This window comes from Danio rerio, chromosome 12 (genome assembly GCF_052040795.2).
Source record: "Danio rerio strain M-AB ecotype USA chromosome 12, GRCz13ab, whole genome shotgun sequence".
Classification (NCBI taxonomy): domain Eukaryota; kingdom Metazoa; phylum Chordata; class Actinopteri; order Cypriniformes; family Danionidae; genus Danio; species Danio rerio.
This window is the reverse complement of record NC_141032.1, coordinates 51640001-51655000: the sequence shown is the minus strand read 5'-3', so window position 1 is coordinate 51655000 and position 15000 is coordinate 51640001. Positions and strand designations below refer to the sequence as shown.

The following is a 15000-nucleotide window of genomic DNA, read 5'->3' as shown; positions in this document are numbered from 1 at the left end:
TATTAATATTATATGTGCTGTCGTACCGCACTGTACTGGTTCATGTCCTTGTGTTGTGTCTCATGCAGTGCGGCAACCGTTGCCGTGGCCGTGGCTGTTGCAGTGGCAGCAGCGGCAGCAACAGCAGCAGCGGCAGCAGCAGCAGCTGGTTGGCTGAAATCAGAAGGGGGGCGTGTCTGTGATAAGCCCATCCCACCTGCATAATTAGGACCGCCCCCATAACTGCAGAAGAGAGAGATTTCATTTCTTATATGCTGTACAAGGTTTTTATTTACTTATTTATTTTTTAAAAATCCATTTAAATATAACAATACAGGCAGTTCATCACAGAGTAAAGTGTGACAGGTTTATCAGCAGCTGTTGTAGAAGACTGGGGAGTTTATTATGTAATATCAACTTCTTCTGACACACTGACGCTCACTTTTTCACACAGATAACGTTAGTTGTGCATTGAATCTGTCACTATGATCAAAGAGCTTCGAATGACCGAGAGGCGACACTCAATAGAACGCTCCATTGCAACAGCAGCCCAGCAACAGACCCGGATTCAGGAGTGAAAGCGATCGGCCGTCCATTGGATCCTATTGCTGGTACGATGGCAATCGGCTGCTTTGTTTTTTATTTATTTATTTATTTAAAAAGCGCATTAAAGCTGAGATATAACCTGAAAGACGACAATACAACACTTACTGTCACAATCATCAGCACTTTTAATAGTTTACAGACTAATAATATGCTGCTGTCCTCTTGGAATCTTCATTGCAAAATGGCCACCTCGCCATCTAGTGGCTGTTTACCAAATCGCACTAGAGTGTCGCCTCTTGGGGATTCTATGCTCAATGATGATGCACAGGCGTCTGTAGCTCCGCCCCCTTCTAAAAAAAGAGCCCAATCTCATTCGCATTTAAAGTGACAGTCACCAAAACACCACAATCAGGATCTTAGCCTGAAAGAGTCAGTTTCATTGAGCTGGACAACATAATCTGTGTGCTAATCTCAGCTCGAACTCAGACACACACACACTCTGGAGACAGCAGAGGTCCATTTACAGCTTGTAAAAAAAAAGGGGGATAATAGGTGTTCTGTAAAGCAGGAGACTCTGACCTGCTGAATCCTGCTCCTCCTGCAGTGTGTGTGGATCTCCCGTACTGCATATACGCTGCGTTTGGGCTCATTTTAGAGGAGAACTGCTGCTGTCCTGTGAACGGCCCCGGGTTCACACTCACATTCCCGCATGCCATGGGGTTCATGTGGCTGTTTGGGTTCTCCATGGGGTTTCCCAGCACCTAAACACACACACCCACACACACACACACACACACACACACACACACACACATTGAATTGAATTGTTAATCAAAATTGTAAATTGAATCTGAGCCCAATGGGGGTGAAACGATCCATGATTCAGTTCACAATTCTGATTCACGATTCAATGAACTGTAGCTGCATGCAAGTTCATTCATTCATTCATTCATTCATTCATTCATTTTCCTTCAGCTTAGTCCCTTTATTTATCAGGGGTCTAACTATTCCAGCATATGTTTTACGCAGCGGATGCCCTTCCAGCTGCAACCCATTACTGGGAAACACCCATACATACTCATTCACACACACTCATACACTATGGCCAGTGTAGTTGATCAGTTCCCCTATAGCGCATGTGTTTGGACTGTGGGGGAAACCGGAGTACCTGGAGGTAACCCACGCCAACACGGGGAGAACATTCAAACTCCACACAGAAACGCCAACTGACCCAGCCGAGACTCAAACCTGCAACCTTCTTGCTGTGAGGCCACCCTACTAACCACTGAGCCTCCGTGAAATTGAAAACTAGATTAAAAACGTATCGTATACCTGAATCGTCTTCTCACCTGACTCTGTGATGTATTGGTCACACCCCACACGGTGGTCACCACGGAAACAGAACCTGGTGGCTGATTGGTGTTTTGTTGCCAGGAGACCGAGTCGTATTGAAATGTATCGCTATGGAGATTGAAAGAGGATGTAAACAGTGAAGGTGTGGAACTACTCGGGTGTGTCTTTAATGATTTACATACCTACACACACTACACACTACTGTGAGCCATTAATCAGTATGAAAAGTCTAGGACGTCTGAACATAATGAAAATACAGTTCAGATATGAACTAATTAATGATTAACATTTAATAAATCTTAATCAACAGTGAATAACAGAAGATCAACTCTTAATAATTACTCATTAATCATGGGCTCAATTTGAGCATTAATTATTATATCTATGTGTGTCTGTGTGGGTATATATGTGTATGTGTCTTTGTTTGTATATGTATGTGTGTGTGTGTGTGTGTGTGTGTGTGTGTGTGTGTGTGTGTGTGTGTGTGTGTGTGTGTGTGTGTGCATCAGAGTGTAAGTGTGTACAGGTATATGTGTGTCTGTGTCTTTGTTTGTATATGTGTGTGTGTGTGTGTGTGTGTGTGTGTGTGTGTGTGTGTGTGTATCAGAGTGTGAGTGTGTACAGGTATATGTGTGTCTGTGTCTTTGTTTGTATATGTGTGTGTGTGTGTGCATCAGAGTGTGAGTGTGTACAGGTATATGTGTGTATGTGTCTTTGTTTGTATATATGTGTGTGTGTGTGCATCAGAGTGTAAGTGTGTACAGGTATATGTGTGTCTGTGTCTTTGTTTGTATATGTGTGTGTGTGTGTGTGTGTGTGCATCAGAGTGTGAGTGTGTACAGGTATATGTGTGTATGTGTCTTTGTTTGTATATATGTGTGTGTGTGTGCATCAGAGTGTAAGTGTGTACAGGTATATGTGTGTCTGTGTCTTTGTTTGTATATGTGTGTGTGTGTGTGTGTGTGTGCATCAGAGTGTGAGTGTGTACAGGTATATGTGTGTATGTGTCTTTGTTTGTATATATGTGTGTGTGTGTGCATCAGAGTGTAAGTGTGTACAGGTATATGTGTGTCTGTGTCTTTGTTTGTATATGTGTGTGTGTGTGTGTGTGTGTGTGTGCATCAGAGTGTGAGTGTGTACAGGTATATGTGTGTCTGTGTCTTTGTTTGTATATGTGTGTGTGTGTGTGTGTGTGTGTGTGTGTGTGTGTGTGCATCAGAGTGTGAGTGTGTACAGGTATATGTGTGTCTGTGTCTTTGTATATGTGTGTGTGTGTGTGTGTGTGTGTGTGTGTGTGTGTGTACAGGTATATGTGTGTCTGTGTCTTTGTTTGTATATGTGTGTGTGTGTGTGTGTGTGTGTGTGTGTGTGTGTGTGTGTGTGTGTGTGTGCATCCGAGTGTAAGTGTGTACAGGTATATGTGTGTATGTGTCTTTGTTTGTATATGTGTGTGTGTGTGTGTGTGTGTGCATCAGAGTGTGAGTGTGTACAGGTATATGTGTCTCTGTGTGAGTGTGGGGGGGGGGGTGTATGAGAGAGAGAGAGAATGTGTATAGTGTGTTTGTATAGTATTTGTTGTGTGTGTAGTGATATGTTTGTGTGCATGCTTGTGTATTGTATGTGTGTGTGTATAGTATGTGCTGTGTGTGTTTGTGTGTATTATATGTGTGTGTGTGTGTTGTGAGTGGTGCTTGTTTAAGTGTATGTGTATGTGTGAGACGTGCAAGTACGTGCATGTGTGTGTGTTTGTGTGTGTGTGTGTGTACCTGTTGTATGTGTGTTTCTGTGTATATTGTATGTTTATGTGTGTGTGTGTGTGTGTGTGTGTGTGTGTGTATTGTGTGTGGTGCGTTCATGTTTAAGTTTCCCTTCTGAAAAAAACATCTTAAACCAGCCTAGGCTGGTTGGCTGGTTTTAGCTGGTCGACCAGGCTGGTTTTAGAGGGGTTTTGGCCATTTCCAGCCTGGTCTTAGCTGGTCAAGCTGGGAGATGACCAGCTAAAACCAGCTTGACCAACCTAGCCAGGCTGGGAGCCCAGCAAAAACCAGCTATATCCAGCTTAATCCAGGCTGGTCAAGCTGGTTTTAGCTGGATTTGGCTGGTCAGGCTGGAAATGGCTGGAAACCAGCCTGGAAGCGGCCAAAACCCCTCTAAAACCAGCCTGGTCGACCAGCTAAAACCAGCCAACCAGCCTAGGCTGGTTTAAGCTGGATTTTTCAGCAGGGATGTGTATGTGTATGTGTGAGTGCATGTACGTGCTAGTGTGCATGTGTGTGTACAGGTATATGTGTGTTTGTGTGAGTGTGGGGTTTGTATAGTATTTGTTGTGTGTAGTTATATGTGTGTGTGTGTGTGTGTATGTTTGTGTATTGTATGTGTGTGTGTGTGTGTGTATAGTATGTGCTGTGTGTGCATTATATGTTTGTGTGTGTGTTGTTTGCATGTTTAAGAGTATGTGTATGTTTGAGTCATACCTGTCAACATTGGGATGTGAAAATAAGGGATACGCCCACGATTATAAGAGATTCCCCTGACCCCACCCCCTCACCAGCCTGAAAAAATCCCAAATTACTAAATCTGTTAATCTGAAGCGGTTTCATTGTACATTAACAGGTTAACGGTCAGTGATATATTTTATTATTATTATTAACACAAAAAAAAATAAATCGTGTACATTAGAAGCAAATAAATTAGCATACTAAAATGAATTAGCATATATTAGCATATTCAAAATAATTTAAACTTATTAAAATTAATAGCTATAATAATGATATAGAGGGCGAAGCAGTGGCGCAGTAGGTAGTGCTGTCACCTCACAGCAAGAAGGATGCTGGGTCGCTGGTTTGAGCCTCGGCTGGGTCAGTTGGCGTTTCTGTGTGGAGTTTGCCTGTTCTCCCTGCGTTCGTGTGGGTTTCCTCCGGGTGCTCCGGTTTCCCCCAAAGTCCAAACACATGCGCTATAGGGGAATTGGGTAGGCTAAATTGTCCGTAGTGTATGAGTGTGTGTTGAATGTGTGTGGATGTTTCCCAGAGATGGGTTGCGGCTGGAAGGGCATCCTATGCGTAAAAACTTGCTGGATAAGTTGGCGGTTCATTCCGCTGTGGCGACCCCGGATTAATAAAAGTATGTATGTATGAATAATAATATAGGATCAAGCCATCAAATCTCCTTAGCTGTTTGTGTACTGTATAACCTAACCATTCTGATTAAAGAGCAGCGAATGAATCTCTTATTTAGATTTCTTTCGCTTGATTAGATTTAATAACAGGTGTCACTTTAAAAATGCACACATCTAACGTTAAAACGAAAGCATTCGATTGCTTCCCTAACTGCATTAGTTAAAAACCCAACCCAAGCTCATTCTGGAAACGTAGCCCCGCGGACGTTTCTGGAGACCGCGATTTACGTGGCCGGAGGTACGTAAAGGCCGCGTTTAGTTTTTTTCGAGCGAACGCTGCGGGGCGGTGTGGCGCTGCTCCGTCCCTCCTCTTCGCACTCGCCGGCCGACGGCTCGCCTCTGAGTGGAGGGCTTTCCCAATGCAACCAGTTTGTCCACTTAGCTCACAGCGTTGCGTCGGCGGAGCGGAGGCCCCGGAGGAGGAGGAGGAGCCGGCCGCGGGGACAACGACCGGGATCAAGTCCGGGGAACAGCGGTCTTGGAAATCAGGTAAGACGAAAAACGGAATCTAAAAAAAAATAAGGGCGAGAACGCGGCGGGATCCGAAAACGCGGTCGAAATCGAAGACGAGGGCTTTTGCTTTTTTTTTTTTTCTGGCTTTTGCGAACCATCGCTGGAGTTTAGGGAAGGAGGAGGAAGAGGAGGGCGGCCGAGTCGGCCGATCCGGTGGCTTTTTGCGCGAGAACGGCGCGGATCCGCGAAAACAAAAACCGCTCGAATACGTACCTCCCGGGACGTAAATCGCGGTCTGCAGAAACGACCGCGGGGCTACGTTTCCACAATGAGCCCGGGTTGTAAAAACCCCACAGAGATCGATATCTTTAAAATGTATTATTATTAATTATGTGTATGTGTCTGTTTACACACGCACCCAAAACCCAGACTCTTGTTCTGCTTCTCATCGTGTGAACAGAATGCGTTTGGGAAACAGCATCTACTAATCAGTGTGGAGCGCGTCAGCTGACAGTCACGCACCGCTACATTACTGTTTTAAGAATTGCATATGAAGGCGAGACGGCACCTGTAATGAAAAGGAAGGGGAATCCCGACGTTCTTTTACATTTATAAGTGTTATATAAAAGTGTTTTCATGCCTGAACAAAGCGAAAGCACAGAACAGACTCGCATTTAAGAGCAAGGGGCGGCCCCTGGTGGTTTGGAGGTATGGGATGAGTATAGAGAGGATCGACTCTTTAATGTTTATTTTTCACCCTTCAGAGAAAGATGATACGGGAGAGATACCTTTACTGGATGATAGTGGGATAGAACTGTAAAATACAGGAGAATCCTGGGAAAAACGTGAGGGTTGACAGGTATGCTGTGCAAGTACGGGCTTGTGTGCATGTGTGTGTACAGTATGTGTATGTTTGTGTGTGGATGTGTGAGTGCATGTCTGTGTGTGAGTGCATGTACGTGCATATGTGTTAGTATGCTTGTGTTTGTGTGTGTGTGTGTGTGACACTGACCCGTGTGTCAGTGGTGTCTTCATGTTGTTGATGCTGTGTTTCACCGCTGATGGATCAGTTTGTCTGTTTTTCTGGTGTCGCAGCAGCAGAAGCCGACCTAGATCCTCACACCACGATGACAGCAGTGCTACACACACACACACACACACACACACACACGCACACACACACACAACTGTGTTTAAACTCTTATTAAAGTCATTTCTGCACAACAGGTGCCCTTTAATACACAATATCTGTCCCTGACTAAAAGTAAGCACACATGGGTATACAAAACATCCTACATGCATGTTTACAAATGACTAATTTAACAGAAACACTACAGTGTTTACTCTGTATTACTATGGTATTTGTCTTGTGATTGTGTCTCACCTGCTGATTTCGGGGTGAATTTGTCTCTGTTTCCAGCACAAACAGCCAGCAGTCGATACCCCAGATCCATATCAAAGCCCTGCTGACCGGACACACGGCTGACCACCTGTGACACACACACACACACACACACACACACACACAGTCATTCAACATATTTACGTATTTATTTATATTATATTAACTAAATAAATAAGTAAATAAATTTAAAAGTAATAATATATAAATTATAAGACAAAATAGATGTTATATTGTAATATATTACACATATAAACACATGTACATAGCTAAAAGATTGCAAATATTAATAACTATAAAATATATCAATTATAACTTTAAATATATATTATATTATTATTATATTACATAACAATTACCATATATGTACATAGCTAAAATATTGCAATTAGCAGGAATATAATATAATATAAAATAATATAATATAATATAATATACAATAATATAATTCAATATAATATAACATAAAATAATATAATATTCAATAATATAATATAAAATAATTAAAATATACAATAATATAATTTAATTTAATATAATATAATATAAAATAATATAATATTCAATAATATAATATAAAATAATTAAAATATAAAATAATATAATTTAATTTAATATAATATAATATAAAATAAAATAATATAATATAGAATAATATAATAATATAATATAATATTATAATATAATATAATATATTTAATATAAAGTAATAGAATATAATATATGAATTATAAAATATATTATATTAATTGCAATATTTTATTACAATATTAAATTATACAATTTTTTTAATTACAATTACAATATATGCAAATACTTAAAATATTGCATTACATTATAAAATATACGATTGTATGTTAAAATAAAATACAAGGTAATTATAAGACACCACCGACTCTCTAACATACTAACAGCAGATTATGATTAATGAATTAAGGAGCTCACTGTTAGGCATCCCATCAGGCTCTGCTCAAAGGGCCGCTGGAAGGCTCGCGGGTCTCCACACCAGTCCAGCAGCTCACACGCCGCGGTGTGGAAGTTTGATGGATTTTGTAGATGCTGATGATCAAAATAAAATAATAAAAAATCAATCAATAACACAGTTTGTCATGCTATGATTTTGCATGCACTCATCAACAATCTGCAGAGTTATAACTAATTAATAACAACTCATTTCCTTTTATCTTTACCATGATGGCAGCACGGTGGCTCAGTGGTTAGCTCAGAGTCCCGGCTGGGTCAGTTGGTGTTTCTGTGTGGAGTTTGCATGTTCTCCCCGTGTTGGCGTGGGTTTCCTCCGGGTGCTCCGGTTTCCCTTACAGTCCAAACACATGCGCTATAGGGGAATCAACTACACTGGCCATAGTGTATGAGTGTGTGTGAATGAGTGTGTATGGGTGTTTCCTAGTACTGGGTTGCAGCTACATAGACATTTGCTGTGTGAAACATATGCTGGAATAGTTGGCGGTTCATTCCGCTGTGGCAACCCCTGATAAATAAGAGAGTAAGCCGAAGGAAAATGAATGAATAATAATGTTAACTGTGTATTTGCCTGTAGTAAAGCCTGTTCTCCTACAGGCGGCGCCAGAGCACACAGCAGCACAGACACTGTTCTCCATTCATCTTTTGTCCATTAAAACACTGGACATGCACAATAGGTGTCTCCTGTGTTATCTGTCTGTATTTATTCATTTTCCTTCAGCTTAGTCTCTGATTTATAGGAGTTCGCCACAGAGGAATGAATCCCCAACTATTGCAGCAAAACCCACGCCAACACGGGGAGAACATGCAAACTCCAAAGAGAAACACCAACTGACCCAGCCGAGACTCGAACCAGCGACCTTCTTGCTGTGAGGCCACAGTGCTGACCACTGAGCCTCTGTGTGACCCATCTCTCAGTATGCTGTAACTGAATGGATGTAATGAAACAGAATCTGTCAGAATAAGCTGTGAGTTATTGGTGTATAAGTGCTGAGTGTAGTGCATTTGTGACACTTAGAAGAAAGTAAAGCACATTTAGCAGATATATAATGAAACCAAGGTCTTTTTCTGACCTGTTTAATGCAGAGGAGCCGGTCATTGGTTTGCTGGATGTGTCTGTCCATGGACGGCAGAGTGTTCATCCTACCGGCCGGCCATCCAACACTGCAGGAAACACACACACAGATTAAACTACACTACATTTTCTTTACACTGACAAACAGAGCTTTACTGCTCAGAGTTAATGAACACAAGCCCAATAAACACTCACACAATCTATTTAGGCCTGACAGGAGGACACCACCTAGCAACCAGCCAGAACTCCTTAGCAACCACAACAACAACCTACTGTAGCACAAGTTCTCTTTTATATTTGAATATTAAATCTGGAAAATGTTTAGCTATTTTAAATCATTTATTTAAATGACTTATTGAGTAAATGTCAATGCAATAGAGCAGAATAGGTCAAACAGACTGGAATCACTGTTTATGAAATTTTGGCATCAGAATTAAAATTAGGTGGAAAATACCAAAAATTTAATTAAAAAATATAAGTAAATACATAAACAAATAAATAAAAAATAATGATAAAATAAAATAGATCCACATTTTGCTTGGTTTCCGCAAGTTTTTAATATTGCAAAAAAGCTTAAAGCATAAAACTTTTCATTACACACAAATTAAAAAACTACATTTTACATGAATTTTAATGATGTTTGAATTTAATAGCATGTAACTACTATTCTATTGTTAAAAAATAAACACCTAAAGGTGAATTTATTAATATAAACCATTACAGATTAATTAGAAATCATTAAATAATGAAAACCTGACTAAACAAAAAATATAAATATGAATATGTAATATTATTGTGAAAAAACATACGCTATTTTAAGTATAACTCTGTTCTGTCAAATGTAAACAGCACACACACACACACACACACACACACACACAACCATTTGCAAAATTATACTAAACAATTTGCATATGGATATCCGATCACACTGAACAATTTGCATATGCATAAACCATCATAATGAACAATTTGCATATTCATATACACCATCTTACTAAACAATTTGCATATGGATATACCATCACACTGAACAATTTGCATATGCATAAACCATCACAATGAACGATTTGCATATTCATATACACCATCTTACTAAACAATTTGTATATGCATAAACCATCACACTAAACAATTCGCATCTTTATACACACCATATCTTATCACACTGAACGATTCACACATTCATACACCATCTCACTGAATGATTGGCATATTCATATTCCACCACACTGAACAATTTGCATATTCATAAACCATCAGACTGAACATTTTGCATATTCATTTTTGCTCATTCTTAAAGGTGTATTTACTAAATGACACCATTACAGATTCATTTAAAATCATTAAATAATGAAAACCGGACTAAACAAAAAATATAAGTATGAATATGTATTATTATTGTGATAAAACATATGATATTTTAAGTATAAATCTGTTTTGTCAAATGTAAACAGCACACACAAACACACACGCACACAGACACACACACACACACACACACACACACAGACACTCCAATGACCACCATATTCATACACTAAATGATTTGCATATTCATAAGATATCAAACTAAACAATTCATATCATACAAAAGTATATACAATGATTTGCATATTGGTGTGTAATTATACTGAACCATTTGCTAAAATTATACTGAATTATTTGCATATGCATAAACCATCACACTGAATGATTTGCATATTTATTTACCATCACACCGAACAATTTGCATATTTATTTACACCATCTCACTAAACAAATTGCTCATTCTTATTCTATCACACTGCACGATTTGCATATACATACACACCATATCCCATCACACTAAACGATTCGCACATACACCATCATAATGAACGATTTGCATATTCATAAAACCATCTTACTGAAAAATTTGCATTTTCATATTCCATCACACTGAACGATTTGCATAATCATACACACCATATCCCATCACACTGAACGATTCACACAAACAACATCTTATTGAACGATTTGCATATTCATAAAATGTCACACTGAACAATTCGCATTTTCATATTCTATCACACAGAATGATTTGCATATTCATAAACTATCACACTGAACATTTCGCATAATTATATTCGCAAATTCTTAAAGGTGAATATACTAAACAACTAAACAATAATATAATAAATATGAATATGTAATATTATTGTGATAAAACATACGCTATTTTAAGTATAACTCTGTTCTGTCAAATGTAAACAGCACACAGCTTCAGGAATGATTTCACTTCACACTTTTACTAAAGCAGTTTCTCCTGTCATACTTTAATTTGCATCTATTTTTACAGCACACCAGTTTTTATGTGTTATTTACAGTAGAAACGCCTGTGTGTGCTGTAAAATAATGAAATCAGGTCAGGATATGATTCCACAATCACATTATATTACAGCAGCGCGACCCATTTACATCATCTGAGGCGCAGGGATAATTATAGTGTAAATGAAGAGTGAGGCATTACACACACTCACAACGACTACTATATTTATACACAGCAAGATTTGCATATTTATATCACAATTCATATCATACAAAATTATGAATTTTTTTAGAATCATACTGAAACATTTGCAAAATTATACTGAATTATTTGCATATGCATAAACCATCACACTGAACGATTTGCATATCCACACACCATTATACCATAATGATTTGCACATTCATGCAAAAGTATACTCAGTAATTTGCATATTCATAAAACATCACACTGAATGAATCGCACATTAATAAACACCATCTTTCTGAACAAATTGCATATTCATAAACCATCACACTGAACAATTTGCATATTCATATACACTAACTTACTAAACAATTTGCATATTCATATACCATCACACTGAATGAATCACACATTCAGATACACCATCTTACCAAAAATTTGCATATTCATAAACACCATCTTACTGAACAATTTGAATATTCATATACCATCATAGTAAATGATTTGGATATTCATACACCAGCTTGATTTGCATATTCACTTACCATCATACTGAAGGATTTGCACATTCACACACCATCATAATGATCAATTTGCATATTCACAGGCCATAACACTTAACTATTTGCACATTCATACAAAATTGTACCAAATGATTTTTATATGAGCAATTTGCATATTCATATACTGAATGATTTGCATATCCACATCCATCATACTGAATGACTCATTTATTTATGTAAAATGAAGCAGAATGATTTGCATTTTCATATTAAACAATACTGAATGATACTAATACACATCATAACAAACAGTTAGCAGATTCACGAAAAATTTAACTGAATGATTTGCATATAACAAATTAAAATAAAATGAAAAAGTAATATGACAATGAAAAAAGAAAAAATAGAAAAGAAATGCCGAATTTGACTTCTGATAATATGCATATTCTTTTATTCTAATAATAATAATAAATATATTATATATTATAATGATATTGAATATATTTTATATAATATAATAAATAATAATAAATATATTCCATATTCTAATTTTTAATATAAAAAAATGTGTATACATATTACTGTAAAATGATGCAGAATTATTTGCATATTCATATAAAATGACACTGAGTGATATTCATACACCATCAAACAGGGTTATTTGCATATTCATACACCGTCATAGTGAGTGATTCTTATTACTGAGTGACTCAGGATCCTCAGACAGTCTGTCAAACACCACCAATAAACACAAACGTTTTCACACACAGTGTTTGTGAGTAAAGTGTGTGAATCATGCCGGCAGTGTTGTGTTGTGTTGTGCTGTGCTGTGTTGTGTTGGGTTGTGATGTGTTGTGTGTGTGTGTGTGTGTGTGTGTGTTCTGAAACACTGATTAAGTTCGGGGTGTCTAAAGCTGAATGAGCCAAACGTTTCCCTCAGATTCACATCAGCGTGCGGAAATGAGGCTTTTCCTGTAGAGTTTTACAGGCGCACACAGGAACTGCTGAGGGAGGAACACACACACACACACACACGTCTGAACCACAACCACAGAAATCCACTTACACAGCAGCAATAATGCCTGATTTCTGGAAGTCTGGCTTTAACAGAGAAAAGCAGGTTTCAGATTTCAGACTGCTCACGTGAGGTTTGATGCATGAAGAGAGTGACATACACTAACACTCAGAGGTTTTACTACAGTAACGTGTTTTAATGTTGTTTAACTTACATTCATTTACACCATCTTACTGAACTATTTGCATATTCAAATCCCATCCCACTACATGATTCTTATACACCATCACACTGAACAATTCACATATTCATATGCACCATCTCACTGAACAATTTGCATATGCATAAACCATCACACTGAACGATTCACACATTAATATACACCATATTAATGAAGAATTTGCATATTCACATCCCATCAAACTGAATGATTCTTTTACACCATCACACTGAATAATTTGCATATTCATAAACCATCACAGTGAACAATTTGCATATTCATATACCCTCACAGTGAACAATTTGCATATTCATATACCATCACTGTGAATAATTTGCATACTAATAAAGACCATCTTACTAAACAAACTGCATAAACCATCACACTGAACAATTTGCATATTCATATAGCCCATATCATCATCCTTATATGCATATGCATAAACCATCACACAGAACAATGCAGTCATAAACACCATCTTGCTGAACAATTCACATATTCATATGCATCATCTCACTGAACAATTTGCATATGCATAAACCATCACACTGAACGATTCACACATTAATATACACCATATTAATGAAGAATTTGCATATTCATAAACACCATCTCACTGAACAATTTGCATATTCATAAACCATCACAATGAACAATTTGCATATTTATACACACCATCTCACTGAACAATTTGCATATTCATAAACCATCAAAATGAACAATTTGCATATTTATACACATCACCTCACTGAACAATTTGCATATTCATAAACCATCTTACTGAACAATTTGCATATTTATTTACACCATTACACTAAACACTTTGCATATTCATATACACCATCTTACTGAACAATTTGCATATTTATAAACCATCACACGAAATGATGTGCACATTCATATACACCATCTCACTAAACAATTTGCATATTCATATACACCATCCCACTGAATTATATGCATATTCATACGCACCATCTTACTGAACAATTTGCACATTGATATTCTATCACACTGAACGATTTGCATATTCATACACACCATATCCCATCACACTGAATATTTCACACAATCATATACACCATCTTACTGATCAATTAGCATATTCAAATACCATGTCATGAAGACACCATCGTGGAGTTTTTGTTTGCATTATTTCAGCTAACAGGATTGTAAATAAATGATTTGTTGTGCTCTGCCGTTCACTGTGCTCTGAGTTTATGCTGACTTGACTGCTGAGAAACATGTGGAGAGACTGCTTTTTCACTGTTCACACACTCAACAATAACACACTGTTCTCACTGCGCAGATCACACACACACACACAGTCTATTATACCAGATAATACACACACACACACACAAACACACACACACACACACACACACACACACATACACACACACACACACACACACACAGTGAGTCATGTGTCAACTTAGACAAACAGACACACAGCCATGTGTTGCAATATATACACATGCTCCAGTTGAGCTCCACCTGATGTTAAAGGGTCAGTTCACCCAATAATGAACATTTACTCACTCTTTACTCTTCCTCAAGTGGTTATAAACCTTCATGAGTTTCTTTCTTGTATTCAACACAAAAGACGATATTTAGAAAAATGCTGAAAACCAGTAACCACTGACCTCCATAGTATATGTTTTCCTACTATGGAGGTTGATGGTTACCGGTTTTCAGCATTCTACTAAATATCTTCTTTTGCATTCAACAGAAGAAAGAAACTGATGAAGGTTTATAACCACTTGAGGGAGAGTAAAGGCAAGGTAAAGTTAGGGTAATCAGGGTAAAGTTAGGG

General features: G+C 37.8%; 1 protein-coding gene across 4 annotated transcripts in view; it reads right to left on the bottom strand.

Annotated features, from left to right (window-relative positions):
- LOC141376900 (zinc finger MIZ domain-containing protein 1) overlaps positions 1 to 15000 on the bottom strand; it is a 29038-nt gene that overhangs the window by 10385 nt on the left and 3653 nt on the right. For 2 of the 4 annotated variants that reach the window (XM_087277125.2, XM_087277127.2), the window contains exons 2-8: positions 8966 to 9056; positions 7857 to 7970; positions 6894 to 6999; positions 6522 to 6648; positions 1875 to 1986; positions 1105 to 1286; positions 27 to 222 (exon numbers count right to left, since the gene is read on the bottom strand). In XM_087277125.2, coding sequence (XP_087133251.1) covers positions 27 to 222; positions 1105 to 1286; positions 1875 to 1986; positions 6522 to 6648; positions 6894 to 6999; positions 7857 to 7970; positions 8966 to 9034 — 906 coding nt within the window. In that variant the 5' untranslated portion in view covers positions 9035 to 9056. The remainder of the gene's footprint in view (positions 1 to 26; positions 223 to 1104; positions 1287 to 1874; positions 1987 to 6521; positions 6649 to 6893; positions 7000 to 7856; positions 7971 to 8965; positions 9057 to 15000) is intronic. The other 2 variants (XM_087277126.2, XM_087277128.2) reach the window with 1 other exon arrangement.